Source organism: Piliocolobus tephrosceles, chromosome 17, assembly GCF_002776525.5.
Source record: "Piliocolobus tephrosceles isolate RC106 chromosome 17, ASM277652v3, whole genome shotgun sequence".
Classification (NCBI taxonomy): domain Eukaryota; kingdom Metazoa; phylum Chordata; class Mammalia; order Primates; family Cercopithecidae; genus Piliocolobus; species Piliocolobus tephrosceles.
The window spans coordinates 20210064-20231645 of NC_045450.1; the positions used below are offsets into that span (position 1 = coordinate 20210064).

The window sequence follows — 21582 nt, forward strand, 5'->3', positions numbered from 1 at the left end:
GGAATGCGAACCTGGCATTGTTGAGGGAGTAGCATCATTAGGTTGCTTTTCAAACACCCCTAGAGTTCAATAGCTACAATTTCTTGTCCTGAATTCCATTATTACTCCATATCCATCAAGCGAATGGGAACAGAGAATGGCCTCCTCTCTCACTTTCTCAATTCTCTGTTCTTCCACCTTCTCACCTCTCCCTTCTGTGCCTTTTGTCCTCCAATATACACTTGATAGGAATTGGGGGAGTGGAGGAGAGGCTCATCTGAGTTGGGGGCTTGAATGGGAGATTGCAATGGTAACTGCGTTTTTGTTGCTGTTGTTAAAGGTGTTTGGCATTTTGGAGCAAGCTAAAGAGCAATTTGATTTAGAAGACTATTCCGTCAGTCAGATCACACTGGAACAAGTCTTCCTGACCTTTGCTAACCCAGAGAAAGTATCCAGTGATGATGAAAATGAGGTGCCATGAGATTCACTTACAACCAGTGACCCTCGTGTCTTTCATAGATGACACCTGGATGCATAGGGGGACCTTCCTGTGCATGTATATCTTGGTGTAAATATATTTACATAATAAAGATTTTCCCAAAGAAGAAAGTTTGTCCCCTTCATTGCAGATTTAGATGAGCAGCCTGTGTATCCAGCATGCTCAAATCCGAAGACATCTGGTGAAATTCCTGTTTTCTCTCCTTGAGATATGAAAGAGCAGCATTTGTCAGGGTTGGGACAGGAACCTGTTCCTGAGGGTTCTGGACATTTGAACAGAAAGATCCAGTAATGATGGAGCTGTCAGATGGAACAGCCCAAAGAACAAGAGCTTTATGTTTTAGCAGTTGAGTTATGGATAAGAAGAGCATAAGGCCTGGATCACATCAGTTTTCCCATGGATACACACACACACCACACACACATTCACACATACATGTGCAGATATACATGCACATACACATATATCTAATATAAATCATCAATGTTGGAGGGCTGAGTTGGGTTACTATTTCAAACATCCAAAATAAAGTTCATATGCTTCAGTTGAAAGAGAATTTTTGCACCAAGAACATTTGGGGTCCATGACCAGAAGAAAAAAAGGATTATTTAAAAATAATGTGTTTTATTTTCTACCATTGTCTCCCCTCTAATAAAGAAGAAAAGAAGAAGAAATAAAGTGAAGAGGGAGGGACACAGAGATATTTTCTTCTGATTCTTGCCTAGACAGATACTTGGAGTTCCCCATAAATAATATGAGAAATCTAATCACCTCTTCAGGATTCATAGACAACTGAGTAGAAAACTAGGATGGTTCTTGTAGAATTGCAAGATGAAGAGAGTCTATAAGGCTGCTCTATTTTGGGGTGACTTGTTCAATGTTTTCAAATCCTTACTTGGATATTGTTGATTATAAAGTGACATTCACCAGATGCTTACTGTTCTTTTTTTTTTTTTTTTTAGATAAAGAGGAAATTTGAGTTTGTTTCTATGAAGTGTCTAGGAGTATAAGAAGTCTCCAATTAAAACAAAATTGAATTTATAGCTCTTTCTCTGGTTCGTAGGCTATGCTCACCTGAGTGTAAATCAACAGAGGGGTTTGACTAATTGCTAAAGCAACACTCACTGCAGTCTGCCGGTTGGCGGGGTAGGGAAAGGCTTTGGTTCTGGTTCAGCCTTTACATGGACAAGATGTTGTACAGGTTGAACAGCGCAAATACATCCATGGCGGCCATTCCCCTTGGAGTTCTTGATTAATGACAAGACCATTTCATAATCTAGTACTCCTCCAAAATGAGGAGGCTCTGGAATTTCATTTCTAACTTCTTTATCCCCAAGATAATTAAAACTGAATTATGGAACCTAATATTCCAATGTCCTACAATAGATCTGACAGCTGTAATTCTGTAGCCCTTTAGAAGAAAATACCTTGGTAGGACTCTTAGAAGTATGGCCTGGAAGACTGCAGGTTTGCCATCTTATCCATGGTTGTCTAGTGGGATAGATGACTTGGGTTTTTACTTAATACAATTCTTGTAATTAGGTTAAGGTCAAGAATTGGTTATTGTCCTGAATTTGATGTCTTGCTAGAATATATGACTGCTCAGGAAATAATGATCATGTATGCCAGATTATGGGGAGTCTCTGAGCCCCAGATCCAACTGTAAAGAAGTGGTTGAATTCACTTGAACTGGAGCCTCATGCTGATGAGCTTATCAACACCTACAGGTGAGTCATTATGCTGCTGCACCTTTTCTTGATGCTGCTAATGTTTGAGGTGCTTCCTTTTGTCCCTGCTATTTGAAATGAAGCCCGTAGCAACACCTAGGCTCCTTTTCCCACAGTTACTTAATTATGAAACTGTCTAATGTCCTACTAGGTTTCAGATATGAGTAATAAGGCAAATCAGTGTAGCTTCACATCTTCCTTTTGCAGAAATGAAACAATAAATCTTAGTTTTATTTGAACTGTAGCTTCTGAACCTCAAAAGCTATCAATTAAGAGAGAGTTTAGGATTGCTAAAGCAGCTAGAATTTGAAGAGCAGGGTGCTGGTAAAGAGGAAGCGAGGGCCCAGAAATTTGAATGGGGTTTGCTGTGAGTCATGAGCTGGCCTGTGCCATGTGCAAAGGGAGAAATGCTGTGAGGCCTATCAGAGAATGGCACCTGCTGGACTGAGAACTGAATGTGTTACCGGTGGAAGATAGCTGAGTTACTGACGGTGAATCTGTGTGCAGCTGCAGCTACCTCAATTCTTGCCTCCTCAGAAGAAAGAATTCAACAGAGGGGCATAAGGCAGAAAAAGAGACCAAGGCAGGTTTCAGAGCAGGAGTGGAAGATTATTTAAAAGGCTTTAGAACAGGATAAAAAAGGAAAGGAAAGTATGCTTGAAGAGACCCAACCAGGCACCGAAGTCAAGCGCCCTATTTAACAGTGATCCTAGGACTTTATAGCCCGGCCCCTTTCTCATGATTCTTCCCTTAGGGTGGGCTGCCCGCATGCCTGGTGCCCCCCTCACCCTTTGGAGGTGAGCACGCACAGCGTGTTCAGGAAGTTGTCCACATGCCCATCTGAGGCTTTCTTCCCTCAGAAGTTCTGGTGGAGTAACCCTGGAAAGTCATACTCCGCCATTTTGTTTCTTAATACACATGCCCAGGAAGTTGCTTCTCCCTGGTGTCTGCATTCAATTAACACTGTTAATTTCGTGCAGCAGGTGTTGACTATCAGGAAATGGCCTCTCCAATGTATCTTTTTTTTTGTTTTTTGGGGTTTTTTGTTTTTTTGAGATGGAGTTTCGCTCTTGTTGCCCAGGCTGGAGTGCAGTGGTACAATCTCGGCTCACTGCAACCTCCACCTCTTGGGTTCAAGTGATTCTCCTGCTTCAGCCTCCCCAGTAGCTGGCGCCCGCCACCATGCCCAGCTAATTTTGTATCTTTAGTAGAGACAAGGTTTCTCCATGTTGTTAAGGCAGGTCTCGAACTCCCGACCTCAGGTGATCCACCTGCCCTGGCCTCCCAAAGTGTTGGGATTACAGGTGTGAGCCACCGCACCTGGCCCAATTTATCACTTTTAGTAGAGAGGCAATGTGGTAACTGCCAAATCATCACCCAACATTCCTGGTGGGTGGGGGGAGAGCCCTCTCCTGCCCTGCTCATACCTGTCTAACTACCTGTAACAAACGTAGACCTGGAGTTTACATGGTGCAGAGAATGTCAGAATTCTTACTGAGCTACAGTAGAGACACCTTACTGAGCACCCCTTACAGTTATAACTCCAGAAAAGCCATGCCTTAGAAATAAAGATCATGTCCTAGAATAAGATCAAAAACCTAAATAGACCCACCGTAACAAAGAATAAAATAAAAGCCTGACAAAATCAAAGGGAGCATGTGAAATATACGAAAGCTGGGAAAGATGTTTACTTCTGTGAACCAAAAGTATCTGAGACAGGTCTCAATCAATGTGGAAAGTTTCCATTGCCAAGGTTAAGGATAAGCTCCTGACAGCCATGTCTATGCCTTTCTCCAAAGGTGATTTTGAGGGCTTCAATATTTAAGGAGAAAGGATTGATATGAGTGAAAAGGAAGAAAATTTAAAATGTTAATTCCAGCTCTTTGGGAGGCCAGTTGGCCTCAGGAGTTTGAGACCAGCCTGGGCAACATGGCAAAACCCCATCTCTATCAAAAATACAAAAATTAGCCAGATGTGGTGGCATGCGCCTGTGGTCCCACCTACTCGGGAGACTGAAGTGGGAGGACTGCTTGAGTCCAGGAAGTACCGGAAGCACTCAAGCCTGAGTGACAGAGCGAGACTCTGTCTCAAAAGAAAAGGAAAAAAAAAAATTTAAAAATGTGTGGGTAGACAAGAGACAAAGGGTTGCATCCTCTTGAATCTTTGATCAGCCTTTCACTGAATATACAATTTACATGTGAGAGGATGGGCAGAGGAATAGTCACTTACGTCCTTGTCTGGCTCAAAGAATCTTCATTATTTTTACATAATATAATGTAAACAATAGGGCAGAGGAAGCAATCAGATATGCATTTAAGATGAGCTTTCAGTTCTGTCCTTTGTCCTGAACCTATGAAAATAAGCTATCAGGCCTGGTGTAATGGCTCACGCCTGTAATCCCAACACTTTGGGAGGCCAAGGTGGGCAGATCACCTGAGGTCAGGAGTTCAAGACCAGCCTGGCCAACATGGTGAAACCCTGTCTCTACTAAAAATACAAAATTAGCCCGGCGTGGTGGCCCATGCCTGTAATCCCTACTGAGGAGGCTGAGGCGCTACTGAGGAGGCTGAGGCGGGAGAATCCGCTTGAAACCAGGAGGTGGAGGTTGCAATGAGCTCAGATCGTGCCATTCCACTCCAGCCTGGGCGAAAGAGTGAAACTCTCTCAAAGATAAATAAATAAAAATTAATTAAGCTATCAATTTACATTGCCAGGGTGAAATTCAACAGAACTGTTTTAGGGTAAAGATCTTCAGACGCATAATGGAATTTCCCCGTGGGCAAATTGTGAGGGAGGTTATGTAGCTTTTTATCCTTATAGCTGTCTTATTTAGGAATAAAACGGCAGGCAGGTTTGTCTGACATCATTCCCAGCTTGAATTTTATCTTTGGCTTAGTGATTTGGGGGTCCTGAGATTTTTTTTTCCCTTCTACACTTCCTAACTCATTTTATCTATGATAGAAAAATGCATGAATAGGGGGAATGAAAAGTGAAAGTTAAAGCCAATATCACTCTGGAACATAAATGCACAAATCCTAAACAAATTAGTAGCAAATTATGTCTAGAAATATATTAAAAGAATAAAACATCCAGACCAAGCTGGATTTATAACAGGAAGGAAAGGTTTATTTATAATTTGAATCAATCAATATAACTTAACAGTCTTAGAATGAAGACCAATCTGTTCACCTCAAAACATGGAAAAAGTATATGTGACCAAAAACATTAATTATAGTATATTATAAATTGATGTGAACTTTCTCTTTTCCTTTTTTTTCCCCTGAGACAGTCTCACTGTGTTGCCTAGGCTAGAGTGTAGTGGCGTGATCTCGGCTCACTGCAACTTACACCTCCCAGGTTCAAGCAATTCTCCCTGCCTCAGCCTCCCAAGTATCTAGGATTACAGTAACCCACCACCACACCCGCCTAATTTTTTTTTTTTTTTTTTTTTCAGTAGAGACAGGGTTTTGCCATGTTGGCCAGGCTGGTCTTGGACTCCTGACCTGAGGTGGTCCACCTACTCAGCCTCCCAAAGTGCTGGGATTACAGGCATGAGCCACCACACCCGGCCCCGGGAATATTTTATCAGAGATAATACTTGACAGGGTAGGATTCTGAAAGGAATGGGAAGGAAATGCCAACATCGAAATTATGCATTGGAGAGCCATGATTAATGCCTCTGGCCCTAAGATGGCAAGGTAATGTTGTTCCCAAGTATAAACCCACATCACTTTCCTTTGGTGTGCTTTACTCCTACTGTTGCCTCCTTTCCCTTTACATTCTCCCACCCCATGCACAAACACACTCACCACGAGGGCTCAGGGTAGGTAGTTGGGCTCCATGGAGTCAAATTGGACTGCACATTAACAAAACTAACAATTCGAGCTTTCCAGCAATGAACTCATCTGCTCTTCCATGTCTACTCTTCCTGTCTGCTGGTTTCCACTCCCAGGGCTTTCAATGTGTTCTACACAGAAACCAGTTCAAGGATTGGGTTTTCTTCTGCAATAAAATGCTAGAGTTGTGGCAGAGACCTCCACTGTGAGAGCAGCCACGGAATTGGCTAGGAAGTGACATGATGTGGAAGTGGTAGATGTGTCCACAAGATGGCACTCCTAATTTGAGTTTAATGCTTAATAGGACCTTTTGCAATGGACAAATGGGATTTTATGATTTATGTAGCTGGTGTCATGAATTATGTTTCAAATCCTGCCTTATTTTGAACAGAACTTATTTTTGCCCCTTTCCGATATTGGGTCATAACCTAAGAATGAGAGGACATTATAAGCAGGTTGTGTGTGTGTGTGTGTGTGTGTGTGTGTGTGTGTACTTGAGCGTTGAGACTCGTGTGTTCCTCCTACCTGACCTGAACTGTTGAATGAAGTTACAATGACTGGACGCAGGGTCGCAGGTAACTTGCGAAATGGGATTTTGAAGTACTGGAAACAGCTTTGTATGCCATGTTAATGAACTTGAACTTTATCCTGAAAAACGTGGCTGTCGCAGGTGGCTTGATCACAGCACTGCTTCCCAAATTTCACTCAATGGTACCTGTATAATACATTCATGATTTTTGCCATATCTCCGTATCATCAAGTTACTTAACGTTTGTACACCAACTTTTTTTATTAATGTACTTAAAGAGGAAATTCACTAGTAGTATTGCTTGTCTTAATCAAAATAAATATCTTGTTAAAATGGAACAGTGCTAAATAAGATGTACACATGGACATAGAGTGTGGAATGATAGACACTGGAGACTCCGAAAGGTGGAGGGGTGGGAGGGAGGTGAACGATGAGAAAGTACTTAATGGGCACCATGTACATTATTCGGGTGACGGGTAAACTAAAAGCCCAGACTTCACCATTACTGCAATATATTCACATAACATAACTGTGCTTGCGCCCCTTAAATTTATACAAATTTTTAAAAGGAAAAAAAATGGAAGTGTTCATCTATGTACCAACTTAAAATCATCTCATGCATCACTAGTGTTAAGTTTACCACACGTGGGGAAACTGTATGGTATGAATTGGGTTGAGGGTGTCCCCAGCAGGCACAGAAATTGGGTTGGTGCCAGGTTCTTAATGCCAGGACCTTAAATCGTTAGACAGCCCGAGTCCGTTGTAGGCCTGGAGCAATTCAGACACAAGGCAAAAAGGACGTAAATTTGCCTATGCCTTGTAACGTCTACACCATCAGCCTTTCTGAAACTATTGTGCATACGAAATCATCTCAGGATCTTGTAAAAACACCGATTCGGATCCAATATGGGACCTGGAGTTCATACATTTCTAATCAACTCCCAAATGATAGTGATGCTGATACTGTAGGTTTCCCAACCAAGCAACGTAGCAAGGTACGAAATTCTTAAGTCCCTAAAAGGCAGGGACCACGCCTCCCTCGTTAGCACACTGCCTGGCCCAAGGCACTTTATGGGTTAACACTTGCCGAGGACCGGAGTGAACGCGCCCCCAGATCGTCACGTGACTGCCTTTCTCCAACGGCCGGTTTCGGCTCACATAACACACCTACTGTCCAAAACATTTCCATTTTTCTCATACAAAAACTATAGTTAAGGTTTTTATATTCTATGTAGCCCCAGCCTAGGACGTAAGTTCCACGAGACCAGAGACCTTGTGATGATTCCCCTAGGTTGCTGACCCTCCCGGTGTGTCCCGGGCCTGCTCTGGGGGACACAGAGGCGAATATGCTGAACAAGGCCCCTGTTTCACGGAGCTAAAGATCCAGTAAGGACTTCACCCAGCAAGAGGCAACTGCGCTGGGCTTCGATGCCCAGTACCTCTGCAGAAAGGCGGAATGGCAGGAGCCTCCTAAAGCCCCCAGTGTCCAGGGACGCGGAAACCGAAGGCCCCCAGCGCAGGTGTCAGTCCGAGGGGCGCCTGCGCAGTCCCAAGAGAGGCGCGTCCCATTGGACAATCCCGAGCGGAAGAGCCCAAGGTAGCGGGGGGAGTTGTGACGGGCCGCTGCAGACGTACTTAGAAAAGGGTTGCATACTGGATATTCAGGCCAGGAGAAGAACGCAAAAAGCAGTGACGTACATTATCTTCTGCATATTTACTTGGGAAATTGTGTGTCTCCCTATTCTGAGTCTTGGAAGAATTGGACTGGTCCAACCTTCTGCAGGGAGCAGTAGAGCGCGGCAGTATAGAGAGTACCCTTCACGAAGGGGACGTGGAAAGAGCTGGCGGGGAACGCTGGGAAACTCCTGGCCTCCGCCACCATCTTGCTTTCCTTAATCCGGCAGGACCGTGTGTCAGAATAATCTTGAATCATGAAGCTACTAACCAGAGCCGGGTCCTTCTCGGTGAGCTCAGGTGGCGGGTTTGGGAAAGGGCTGGGGAGCAGTGTGTCGACAAGGTGATACGAGGCGGAGGTGTCTGGTCTGGGGTCTGGGCCTTGGGATTCCGTCTGCCCTTCAGCTGAACCCTACGGGCTAAGTGGGCTGCAGACTAGGTCAGGCTTTGGAGGCCCAGCTCATGCTGTGAGCAGAAGAGACCTAACACCGGGAAACCTGAAGAGAGGGGCAGGACGTGAGAGCGGAGTTGAAACGACTCCCTGGAGAGACTTATGAAGGTCATTCCGGTACTCAAGTGCTGGAGAACGAGACCGCGAAACCCAGAGGGAGCGGGAGGACGGCACAGACTTAGCCCCCAACCTTCACTTTATCCGCTGCAGCCTCTGCTCCTTGGTTTATCACGGAGCATCAGTTTCCCCAGCGAATAAAAGCAAAAGAAAGGAGCTCATGCAGATATAACACTTATCACAGTGTCTGGAACTTCATTCATTGTTAATTACTACCGTGTCTGAGTAGTCTAACGTTGCTTTTCTTGATCGTATGTTAGACGGTTCCTCCAAGACGTCTCTGTCCTCGGAAGCTCCTTACTTAAGTTTCCCCTTCAAGCCTAAATTAAACATAACTGTCACTTCGGGAAAAGTCACACATTAGGGTTATATCACGATGGGGCAGTGGTTATTAAGCGGGGTAAGGGGGGACACTTCTTAAAAATATATATAGCGAGGGACAGTATGCTCCCACGGAACCGGTGGCGATGTCTGGAGACATATTTAGTTGCAACAACTTGTAGAGAGGGTGGTATTGGCATCGAGATGCCAGGGACGCTGCTAAACTTCCCCCTACAACAAAGAATTATCTAGCCCCAAGTGCCAGTAGTAGTACCTGTGTTGAGAAACCCTCCTAGATGGAGATGCAAAAGACCAGACCTGGGCATGGGATGTTCTTATGCTTTATGTTTACGTGAATGTGCTGTGGGCTGTATCAATTTAGGCTGTAATTGCATTAACCTTCCTGGTATACCTAGACACACCAGTGATTACCCTTTGAGGGAAGCATGGTTAGATTGGCAAAAGACCCCAAAATGTCCTTCTCCATTCTATTTTACAATAGAAAAAGCTCAGAGAAAACAGTTGGAGAGGCCCAAAGTAAACAAATTGCAGCAAACGTGAAAGCAGTTATTTATGTTTCTAATTTTAGCATTTTATATAGGAGAATAAGCTTGATATATCTTGTTATTAGAACAAAATAATTTAGTAATTGCATGACCGTTACTAGGATAATTTGCTGATTTGAATGGGACGATTAAGAAGCACATTTACCGGTCGGGCGCGATGGCTCACACCTGTAATCCTAGCACTTTGAGAGGCGGAGGCAGGCGAATCACTTGAGATCAGGAGTTCGAAACCAGTCTGGCCAACTTGGTGAAACCCCATCTATACTAAAAATACAAAAAAAAAAATTAGCCCGGCATGGTGGCGGGAGCCTCTAATCCCAGCTACTCGGGAGGCTGAGTCAGGAGAATCTCTTGAACCCGGGAGGCGGAGGTTGCGGTGAGCAGAGATCGCGCCACTGCACTCTAGCCTAGGCGACAGAGCGAGACTCCATCTCAAAAAATATATATGTATATATATATATATAACCAACAAAGTGTCACTATTTGGGCACATTTGGTTGGAAAACACAAAAAGTCTCACTTGGTAGCGGAACTATAGATTATTCATGTTTGAATTGCTATGCCCATATATCAAAGTTTAGTTTTTGGAAAATCATAGGCAAAAATTACAAAGAAGGTTAACTATACCATACTCAGCAAACTAAATTGATGATGATAAAGCAAAGCTAATTGTAATTCATAACTGAAAAGCAGTACTAAAAGCAAATGATAACCAGCAGCCAACCTAGTACAGCACTAGTGCTGGATGTACAACAAATAGCCTTCTGGACAGCACAGAGTGGAGTCCTTGCAGCCTGTGCGGGGATGTCTGGGAAACTCCAGCGAGGTGTTCATTGGGTCTTGGGAGCACCAGGTTTTATTCACTCATCATCTCCTCGGATAACCTCATGAACTTTAGTCATAATCAGAATGATTTTTATGGCATCGTATAACATTTGCCCAAGCAAACTGAATAAACTGAGTGCATTTTGGGTACATTATCTAATATTTAATGAGACCCTTTTACCCTACCATTAACTGCATTTTATATATTGAGAATCCGCCGTGGATGAAGCCATTGTTAATCTAAGGATGACATACATGTCATAAATGTTTTATTTAGTCAAAAAAGGTAAGACGTTTGGTTGTGTGGTCTTAATGCAGCACATTAGAGTGAAGATACAATGAAAAATATTGAGGACTTGGAGGAACCTCCCCTCCCCTCCCCTCCCCTCCCATTTTGTTCTTGTTGCCCAGGCTGGACTGCAATGGTGCAATCTTGGCTCACTGCAACCTCCACCTTCTGGCTTCAAGTGATTCTCCCACCTCACCCTCCCCAGTAGTTGGGATTACAGGCATGCGTCACCACGCCCTGCTAATTTTGTATTTTTAGTAGAGACCGGGTTTCTCCATGTTGATCAGACTAGTCTCGAACCCCCGACCTCAGGTGATCTGCCCACCTCGGCCTCCCAAAGTGCTGGGATTACAGGTGTGAGCCACCGTGCCCGGCTGCTTTGTCTTTTTAAAGGTTACTAAGACGATTAAGAAGATGAAACCGTTTCAATTTGGAAAATAGACTGAACGGGTGAGATTCATTGGGCAGATAAAAGAAGCAAGAAGCTGAAACCTATAAAAGGTTGTGGAGGTAGGCCGGGTGTGGTGACTCCCACCTGGAATCCTAGCACTTTGGGAGGCCGAGGTGGGTGGATTGCCTGAGATCAGGAGTTGGAGACCAGCCTGAGCTACATGGTGAAATGCCGTCTCTACTAAAATACAAAAAATTAGCCAGGCATGGCAGCATGTGCCTGTAATCCCAGCTACTTGGGAGCTGAGACAGGAGAATCGCTTGAATCCGGGTGGCGGACATTGCAATGATCTGAGATTGCGCCGTTGCACTCCAGCCTGGGACACAGAGCATGACTTGGTCTCAAAAAAAAAAAGGTTGTGGATGGGGCGATCTGACACTTTTTCAAAAAATGCCAAAGCTTTAGAGCTACAAAGAATGATGAAACTTTTATAAGGTAACTGAAAGTTAAGAAAATACAGCGATTCTTTACATCATAAACAAATAAACATCAAGAACTCTATAAATCACTAATAAATAGAGGTTTAAGAATGGCTCGGGTAAACTGGTGGGTTAATAAGTTATGCAGCTAGGCGGGGTGCAGTGGCTCATGCCTGTAATCCCAACACTTTGGGAGGCCAAGGCGGGCGGCTCACTTAAGATCAGGAGTTCGAGACCAGCTTGGCCAACACAGTGAAACCCCATCTCTACTAAAAAATACAAAAATAAAAACTAGCTGGACATGGTGGCACGCATCTGTAGTTCCAGCTACTTGGGAGGCTGAGGCAGGAGAATGGCTTGAGCCCAGGGGGTGGAGGTTGTAGTGAGCCAAGATTGCACCACTGCACTCTAGCCTGAGCGACAGAGGGACATTCTGTCTCAAAAACAAAAAAAAATGTTATGCAGCTAAATATTCCCATGGAGGTGGTTATTGCTCCTTTTACCCCTGAACACCCTCTGTTGCTTGGGTACCCTAAGGTACCATGCTTTTATATAAAGCACTGTTCTTGTAAGAAATATGTGTGACCTGTGTTTTTTGTGTTTAGAGATTTTATTCCCTCAAAGTTGCCCCCAAAGTTAAAGCTACAGCTGCGCCTGCAGGAGCACCGCCACAACCTCAGGACCTTGAGGTTAGTCCCACTAACTTGCTCGCTAGAACCCATACATGCTTTACTCTTTTTGGTAATATGAAGACATCCATTATATCTCTACTTTATTTTAAATACAGTTTACCAAGTTACCAAATGGCTTGGTGATTGCTTCTTTGGAAAACTATGCTCCTCTATCAAGAATTGGTTTGTTCATTAAAGCAGGCAGTAGATATGAGGACTCCAACAATTTAGGAACCACCCATTTGCTGCGACTTGCGTCCAGTCTGGTAAGTATCTTCATTACCTCAAGTGTTTGGAAACGCTGTGGTATCTTGGTCCTGTGTAAAAGAAAAACTAAAATCAAAGGCATTATATTTGCTTCCTTGACCTGCCATAACAAATTACCACAGACTGGGTAGCTTAAACCAAATAAATTTATCCTGTCACAGTTCTAGAGGCTGGAAGTCAAAGTCAAAGTATCTAAGCCAAGCCAAGATATCAGCGGGGCTGTGATCCGTCTAAAGGTTCTAGGAAGGCACAAATCCTCCCCTGCCTGTTCCTGGCTTCCAGCAGTTGCCCACAACCCTTCACATTCCTTGACCTGCAGCTGCATCACTGCAGTCTCTGCCTTTGTTGTCACATGGCCTTCCTTCTGTCTGTGTCCATATTTCCTCCTAATAAGGATACCATTTATATTAGATTTAGTGCCCACCATAATCCAATATGATGTCATCTTAAGTACTTAAATCTGCAGAGACCTTATTACCAAGTAAAGTAACATGCAAACATTCTGGCTGGACATAAATTTAGGGGGGAACACTGTTTAACCCAGTACAGACCCTTAATGTAAAATGAGAAACCACAACATATTTGCTGCAGAGAAGCACTAAATTAGTATCCATATGAATGTTGATATTAGAGCATAAGAAATCAGTAAACAAAATTTTAAAACAAAGTGTCATAAATTGAAAGAAAATTAACTTTTTTTTCCCCATATGCAAGTCTCTTTCAGAATAGACTAATGAATCCAGTAAGCTTGTGTTTGACAGTGGAAATTTTATATGAATGTACTTAACATAAAAATCTATGCTTAAGCTTTTTGTTGAGCCTTGTTTTATAATTCTTAACTAAAAAGGATGCAGGAATTTAGTAAAATTCTTTTTAAATCTGCTCATAACAGACAACAGATTTTGACATAGTGTGATGTTTAGCAAACTTGGCATTGAAAAACTACAAAGATAATCATTCTTTTCTTTTTCAAGACTACAAAAGGAGCTTCATCTTTCAAGATAACCCGTGGAATTGAAGCAGTTGGTGGCAAATTAAGGTTTGTTAAATAAATAATAGGAAATAGTGAAAATGCCAGAAGATATTCAATTGTAAGGGAACTTTTCTCTGTTATCAAGGAGGTTGAGGATTTCTTAAGTAACACAAGAAGGAAAAGACTGATGAGTTTGAGTACATCAAAATGTAAAACATCTTTATGTCTTAAAGTAAAAATTTAAGTAACTGACTGGGAGTAGAATCTGCAATATATAGGCATACCTCAGAGACATTGCAGGCTCTGTTCCAGATCACCACAAAATATCGCAGCAAAGAAAGCCATAGGAATTTTGTGGTTTCCCGGTGCATATAATAGTTATGTTTACATTATACTGTGGTCTACTAAGTGTACAATGACATTTTGTCTTGGAAAAAAAGTACATAACCTTACTTTTAAAATATTTTATTGCTTTAAAAATGTTAACAGTTATCTGAATCTTCAGCAAATCTTTTTGCTGGTGGAGGGTCTTTCCTCCACGTTAATGGCTGCTGACTGATCAAGGTGGTGGTTGCTGAAGGTGGTGGTGACTGACAGTTTCTTCAAATCAGACAACAATGAAGTTTGCTGCATTGATTGACTCTTTTTATGAAAGATTTCTCTGTAGCATGAGATGCTGTTTTTAGCCATTTACCCACAGAACTTCTTCAAAATTAAAGTCAGTTGTCTCAAACCTTACCACTTTTTATCAACCGAGATTATGTAATATTATTTGTTATCATTTCAACAATGTTCACAGCATCTTCAACCAGGAGTAGATTCCATCTCAAGAAACCACTTTCTTTTCTCATCCATAAGAAGCAATTCCTTATCTGTTCAAGTTTTATCATAAGATTGCAGCCCTTCAGTCACATCTTCAGGCTCCACTTCTAGTTCTCTTGCTCCTCCCACCATATTTGCAGTTTCTTCTCCCTCTGAAGTCTTGCCTCTCAGAGTCATCCATGAGGGTTGGAATTGGCTTCTTCCAGACTCATGTTAATGTTGATACTTTGACATCCTCCCATGAGTCACAAATGTTCTTAATGGTGTCGAGAATGGTGAATCCTTTGCAGAAAGTTTTTAAATTTACTTTGCCCAGATCCATCAGCGTCTTCACTGTCTGTGGTAGCTATAGCCTTACAAAATGTATTTCTTAAATAATAAGAGATGAAAATAAAAATTACTCCTAGATCCATGGGATGCAGAAGGGATGTACTATTAGCAGCCATGAAAACAGTATCAGTCTCCTTCTACATCTGCATCAGAGCTCTTGGGTGACTAAATGCATTGTCAGTGAGCAGTAATATTTTGAAAGGAATCTTTTTTCTGAGCAATGGGCTTAAAATACTCCGTCAACCATGCTATAAACAGATATACTGTCATCCAGGCTTTTTTGTTCCATTTACAGAGCACAGGCAGAGTAGATTTAGCATAATTCCTAAAGGCTGTAGGATTTTGAGAATGGTAAATGACCTCAACCTAAAGTCACCAGCTGCATTAGTCCCTAACAAGTGCCTGTCTATCCTTTGAAGCTTTGAAGCCAGGCATTGACTTTAGCTATGAAAGTCCTGGATAGCATCTTCTTCCATTGTAAGGCTGTTTTGTCAGCATTGAAAATCTGTGGTTTAGTGTAGTCACCTTCATGGATGATCTTATGTAGATCTTCTGGATAACTTTCTGCAGCTTCCATATCAGCATTTGCTGCTTCACTGTGTACTATTATATTAAGAAGATGCTTCTTTCCTTAAAGCTCATGAAGTAACCTCTACTAGCTTCAGACTTTTCTTCTGCACCTTCCCTCTCTCAGCCTTCATGTAATTGCAGAGAGTTGGGGCATTGCTTTGGACGAGGCTTTGACTTAAGGTAATGCAGTTTGATCTATCCAGACCACTAAAACTCTCTATTATCAGCAATAAGGCTGTTTTACTTTTGTATCTTTCATGTGTTTGGTGGAGTAACACTTTTAGTTTTCTTCAAGAACTAGACTGGTGCAAGAGGCTTAGCTTTTGACCTGTCTCTGTTTTTAACATGCCTGCCTCACTTCCTCAGAAACTTAATCCTTTCTAGCTTCTGGTTTAAAGTGAGAGACATGAGACTCTTCCTTTCTCTTGTATACTTAGAGGCCATTGTCGGGTTATTAATTGGCCTAGTTTCAATATTGTTGTGTCTCAGGAGTAGGAAGGCCCAAAGAGAAGAAGAGAGACTTGGGGAACAGCTGGTCAGTGGAACAATCAGGACAGAAACAGCATTTCTTTCTTTCTTATTTATTTATTTATTTTAGAGACAGGGTCTTACTCTGCTACCCAAGCTAGAGTGCAGTGGTGCATACATATATTATTGCAGCCTTGAACTCCTGGGTCCAAGCGATTCTTCTCCCTCAGCTTTCCAAGTAGCTAGGACTACAGGCACATGCCACCATGCCCAGCTAATTTTTTATTTGTTGTACTGATGGGGGTCTATGTTGCCCAGACTGATGTTGAACTCCTGGCCTCAGGTGATCCTCTCACCTCAGCCCAGAGTGCTGGGATTACATAAGTGAGCCACCACACCCAGCTGGAGTGCAGTGGTGTGATCTTGGCTCACTGTAACCTCTGCCTCTTGGGTTCAAGCGATTCTCCTGCCTCAGCCTCCTGAGTAGCTGGGATTACAGGTGCACGCCACCACACTTGGCTAATTTTTGTATTTTCAGTAGAGACCATGGTTTCCCCTTGTTGGCCAGGCTGGTCTCAAACTCCTGACCTCAAGTGATCTGCCCACCTCAGCCTCCCAAAGTGCTGGGATTACAGATGTGAGCCACCGTGCCTAGCCCAAATTTATCATTTTCTTAAGTGTGCAGTTAAGTGGCCTTTAGCAACCATCACCAACATTCATCTCCAGAACTTTCCTGTCTTCTCCCACCTGAGACTCTGACTCCTGTTAAACAATGGCTGCTCATTCTCCCCTCCCCTCAGCCTCTGGCAACTGCCATTGTCTTTTCAGTCTACAAATTTGACTACTCCAGGTACCTCATAAGTAGAATCATACAATATTTGTCCCTTTGTGACTGGCTTATTACCTTAGCATAATGTCCTCAGGGTTCATCTGTGTTGTAACATGTGACCAGATTTCACTCATTTTAGGGTGGAATTATTTCCTGGTTTTTTAAAAAATTTAAATTTTAGTTGATGAGTATGTGGAGTTTTGTTGTATTGTCGTTCACACCTTTTATACTTAAGAAATTTTCTTTCCAAAGGAATTGGTTGATATAACAGAAGATTATAAGGGAAAGCTTACTATCCTGCTTCAGATGATTTACTGTAGTTTATTTTCTAATTCAGTGTGACCGCAACAAGGGAAACCATGGCTTACACTGTGGAATGCCTGCGGGGTGATGTGTAAGTACCTGTGTGTGTTTAGGACTTCTGCTTTGAAAGAAATGCTAAACTGCTCACTTCTGGTCTTTGTAATGCATCCTTATGACCTCTGACTTCCGTTTTGGATTATTATTCATAAACTGCTTATAAACACTGTGCTTGCCACAAGGCCTAAAGTTTCACACTGAGAGCATTACAGCTATGTAGAATCTCAAATGTTAGTTTTACATTTTTGACTGGTAATTCTTATCTCGATGTCTTCTGTAGTGATATTCTAATGGAGTTCCTGCTCAATGTCACCACAGCACCAGAATTTCGTCGTTGGGAAGTAGCTGACCTTCAGCCTCAGCTAAAGATTGACAAAGCTGTGGCCTTTCAGAATCCGCAGACTCGTAAGTACATTTCCAGATCACATTTGTTTCTAAGATACTGGGTTTTTTAGAAGATCAATTTTTAGAAGGAAAAAAAATGCTGTCAAAATTTATTTTTTTATTTTTATTTATTTATTTTTTTGAGACAGAGTCTCACTCTGTCACCCAGGCTAGAGTGCAGTGGCACAATTTTGGCTCACTGCAACCTCCGCCTCCTGGGTTCAAACAATTCTCCTGCCTTAGCCTCCCAAGCAGCTGGAATTATAGGTGTGCACCACTACACCTGACTACAGTTTTGTATTTTTAGTAGAAACAGGATTTTGCCATGTCGGTCAGGCTGGAGTTCAGTCTTGAATTCCTGGCCTCAAGTGATCCACTCATCTCAGCTTCCCAAAGTGCTGGGGATATGGGTATGAGCCACCATGCCTGGCCAAATGTTTTACTACTTGAATTTGAAAATATATTTTTCAAAAATTTGTTATTTAGATATGTTATTCTTTTGTTTCTAAACATTTATAATCATTTTTCATGTTTGATGGTAAGTAAATTGTAGGATCCTAGAAGTTTTTCCTGTTTCCTTCCCAATGTTTTGTTTTTGTTTGTTTGTTTTTGAGACAAGGTGTTGCTTGTTGCCCAGACTGGAGTGCAGTGGCATGATCTCACTGCAGCCTGAACCTTCTGGACTCAGGTGATCCTCCTACCTCAGCCTCCTGAGTAGCTGGGACTACAGGCACGCACCACCACACCCTGCTAATTTTTTTTTTTTTTTAATAGAGATGAGGTCTCACTATATTTCCCAGGCTGGTCTTGAACTCCTGGGCTGAAGTGATCCTCCCACCTCAGCTTCCCAAAGTGCTGGGTTTACAGGCGTGAGCCACTGTGCCTGACCCCCAATGATTTTTAAGAGTTGTTTCGCTTACACCAAATTCTGCACCAGTTTATTGCTGCTGCTATTATCACTTACTGTTGTATTGCTATTATTGTTTAGCCATGTGCTCTTTATTGAATCTTTCCAAAGTAAGTAGCTTAATTTTTTTAAGTAAGAATCTTTTTTGCATTCATATTTTATGTTTATATAATGTCTGATTATATAATCTTGACAAGTACAACTGGTAATACAAGTCTATAAACAAGTGCTGCTGACTCCTGGGAGTCATTCAACTTCTGGTGGGAGCAAAAATGTGCAGGTAGAGCAGAAATAGGTCAACTCAATGGCTCAGCATGGGACAGGCTCCCCTCCACATGCTGGCCTGGTGACTGATGTTATTTCATGGTGATGCTTGGTGTCATAGAGGAGCGTGATCTGTGTTGCTCAGGATTTCTACTGAAGAAATAGATAGAATAGTATAATTTTAGAAAAGATGACCTATGTGTCCAGAGTGGCTTCTTCCCCACTGGCGGCAGTGAGACACCAGCCTGCATCTATTCTGTCTGAACAGTTACTGTGTGGTCTCCTGGCTGGTTTCTGCCTCCAGGTTTACATCTTGAGTCCATCTACCACACGGCCATTACAGCGACCTTCTGACATGAAAGTAAGCCTTCTTATTAGCTGTGGGATAAAGTCTGAACAGCATATACGTATATGGCCTTGCATGATCTTACCAGCCCACTTCTCTTACTTCATGCTCACCCTCTTCTCCTCCCAGCTGCAATTCCCATTTGAATCAAATTATTGTTATCCTTTATGCCTTTGTTTTGTCTGCTTCCTACGCCTAAATTGCTGTTCCCAAATGATTTCCCCTGGGAAACACCAGCTCATTCTGTAAGATGGATCCCACATGTTACTTGTATTAATTGTTTTCTAATTCCCACTGCCCTTCCCTTGTACCTCTATTGCACTTTTGACACACTGCCGACATTGCACCCATAATACTTTATTTCACAGGTTTTCCTCTTAAAATTTGAGGGCAGGCCTTGTATGTTCCACATCTCTGTATTTCTAGCATCTAGCACAGTGCCTCGCATAGGGAAGTTGCCAGGTAATGAGCAACTGAAGGAAACACTGCAGGCAAAAAGGCACTGAAGCAAGAAAGCAGGGAAAGCACCAAGCACCACGGAGGAATAAGTCCCAGTGGAAGCTCACATTGGTCCCCTGAAAGCTGCCTGACAACCTCCTTATTACCTAGAGAGGAAACCTAAAAGTAAGTAAAATTCAGATTAAATGACTTGTGCTAGGTCATATGGCAAGATGACAGCAAAACCATAACTAGATGGGGACATCCTGAAACCCAGGCCAATATACCTTCCCAGTGATACCAGCTAGGTTAAAGTTAGAAAAGTGGTTTAGGTGGACTCCAGTATATAGAAGCTGCTGCCATGTAATCTCTTTTTTTCCTTAGCACATTCTACTGACAGAAACTGGCAGTTACTAGAGGTTAAATAATAATAATTTTAAGTCCTCTTAACATATGAATGCCAGAAGATGACCAAATTTGTATAGGCTTGTTGCTTTCTAGGTTTTAAAAACATTGTCTTTACTGAAAGTGCATTTCCCTAAATGCTTCTTCACTTATCTCATAGATGTCATTGAAAATTTGCATGCAGCAGCTTACCGGAATGCCTTGGCTAATCCCTTGTACTGTCCTGACTATAGGATTGGAAAAGTGACATCAGAGGAGGTACCAATAAAACATATTTTGAAATGTGCTTGTTTTTCACATTAAATTGAACATCTACCATTTCAGGTTTGTTGGGTAATTTTTCTTTTTATCTTCTAACTTTAAGAAATTCAACGTGCTTGCTTTTTCATCCGCCTGCTTTTTAACTAAAATTTTATCTGAGCAATTCTTGTATTTCCTTTAAGAAATGTTTTCATGAAAAAAAAAAAAAAGAAATGTTTTCATGACTAAAGGGACGTGATCATTAAAAAGTAAAATCAAGCAAAATGAAGGAAAAGAAAACATCTCACATACCTAAAGGCACTCAATGTTAATACCTGGTATATTTTCTTCTAAACCCTTTTCTGTGTGTATGTATCTTTTTTGTTTGTTTGTTTTAAATATGGGGTCTCGCTGTGTTGCCTAGGCTGGTCTTCAACTCTTAGGCTCAAGCAGTCCTCCTGCCTCTGCCTCTCATAGTGCTGGGATTACAGGCATGAGCCATTGCACCCAGCCTGTGTATCTTTTTTAAACAGTATTTAAATGTTTAAGTAGCATAATAGGGGCTGGGCCTAGTGGTTCACCCCTGTAATCACAGCACTTTGGGAGGCTGAGGCAGAAGGATCACTTGAGGCCAGGAGTTCAAGAGCAGCCTGGGCAACATAGCAAGACCCTGTCTCTTAAAAAAAAAAAAAAGTGTGTGTGTGTATACGTACATATATATAAAATAGGTCCTTTGACTAAAACTCTTTGGTCTCTCTGAATTCGTAAATAAGACTTGAGCCCACTTCCTTAGCTCCCGTTCCATCCTCGCTCGCTCATTCATGTTCTTTGGCACACCAGCCTCCCTTTGCTGGCTATTGGGGTTTGTCACATGCCGCAGCCATATGTGCATCTTAGAACTTACTTTCCAAAACATGAAACATTGAATGCTAAATCTACAAGTATAGGTATGTGCATATAATCTTCATTCCCTATTCCTAGCACCCAAACCCAAAAACAAATTTTATCCAAAGACATTAAGAGAAAAATTTGGAATTATCAACACCTTCAAAGTATATCTGACTCAAAAATTTAAGGTTTTTATTCTCGTTTCGTTCCTAGTTAGCTGTTACAGAAAACTAAACTGTATCGCTTCTCTTTTTGACTTATCAATTAATAATTTGATGCCTTCCGTTCATATGGCACTTTTATTTAGAAATTTTAACTTATATCATCCAACTTGAACAGGCAGCAGTTTTTCATAAGATTGGACTCTAATGTTTTGAAATTTTTTAGAAATCAAATTCACCCTCATGAAGATGTGTCATTAAGATCGCTAAAAGAGTAGACATAGCAAAGGTTTATCCACAAGAATAGCTATTGTAATATTGTTTTATAATTGTGAAAAATTAGAAACAAGTTAATATCCAGCATTAGGGAACTAGTTAAATAACTTATAGAATGGAACAGTATTCAGCCATTCAAAAATATTAGTTGATATGTAAAACTTACAGCATATTGTCACATAAAGGCAATTTACGAATTAGGACATCCCAAAAGGTCCCATTTTTTTTTTAACAAAAGGTATGTATGTATGCATTATAGACAAATACCAAGATGTTAACTGTGATAACTTGGTTATCTCA

At 41.9% G+C, this 21582-nt stretch overlaps 2 protein-coding genes across 2 annotated transcripts in view; both read left to right on the forward strand.

Moving 5' to 3' along the window:
• The window catches only part of LOC111551179 (ATP-binding cassette sub-family A member 3-like), a 57025-nt gene extending 56565 nt beyond the window's left edge, over positions 1-460 (forward strand). The window contains exon 11 of the mRNA XM_023225018.2: positions 320-460. Coding sequence (XP_023080786.2) covers positions 320-460 — 141 coding nt within the window. The remainder of the gene's footprint in view (positions 1-319) is intronic.
• Positions 461-7739: 7279 nt separating this feature from the next.
• LOC111551163 (cytochrome b-c1 complex subunit 2, mitochondrial) overlaps positions 7740-21582 on the forward strand; it is a 30418-nt gene continuing 16575 nt past the window's right edge. Inside the window, exons 1-7 of the mRNA XM_023224991.2 lie at positions 7740-8534; positions 12289-12372; positions 12471-12620; positions 13596-13660; positions 16951-17007; positions 17254-17378; positions 19878-19975. Coding sequence (XP_023080759.2) covers positions 8502-8534; positions 12289-12372; positions 12471-12620; positions 13596-13660; positions 16951-17007; positions 17254-17378; positions 19878-19975 — 612 coding nt within the window. The 5' untranslated portion in view covers positions 7740-8501. The remainder of the gene's footprint in view (positions 8535-12288; positions 12373-12470; positions 12621-13595; positions 13661-16950; positions 17008-17253; positions 17379-19877; positions 19976-21582) is intronic.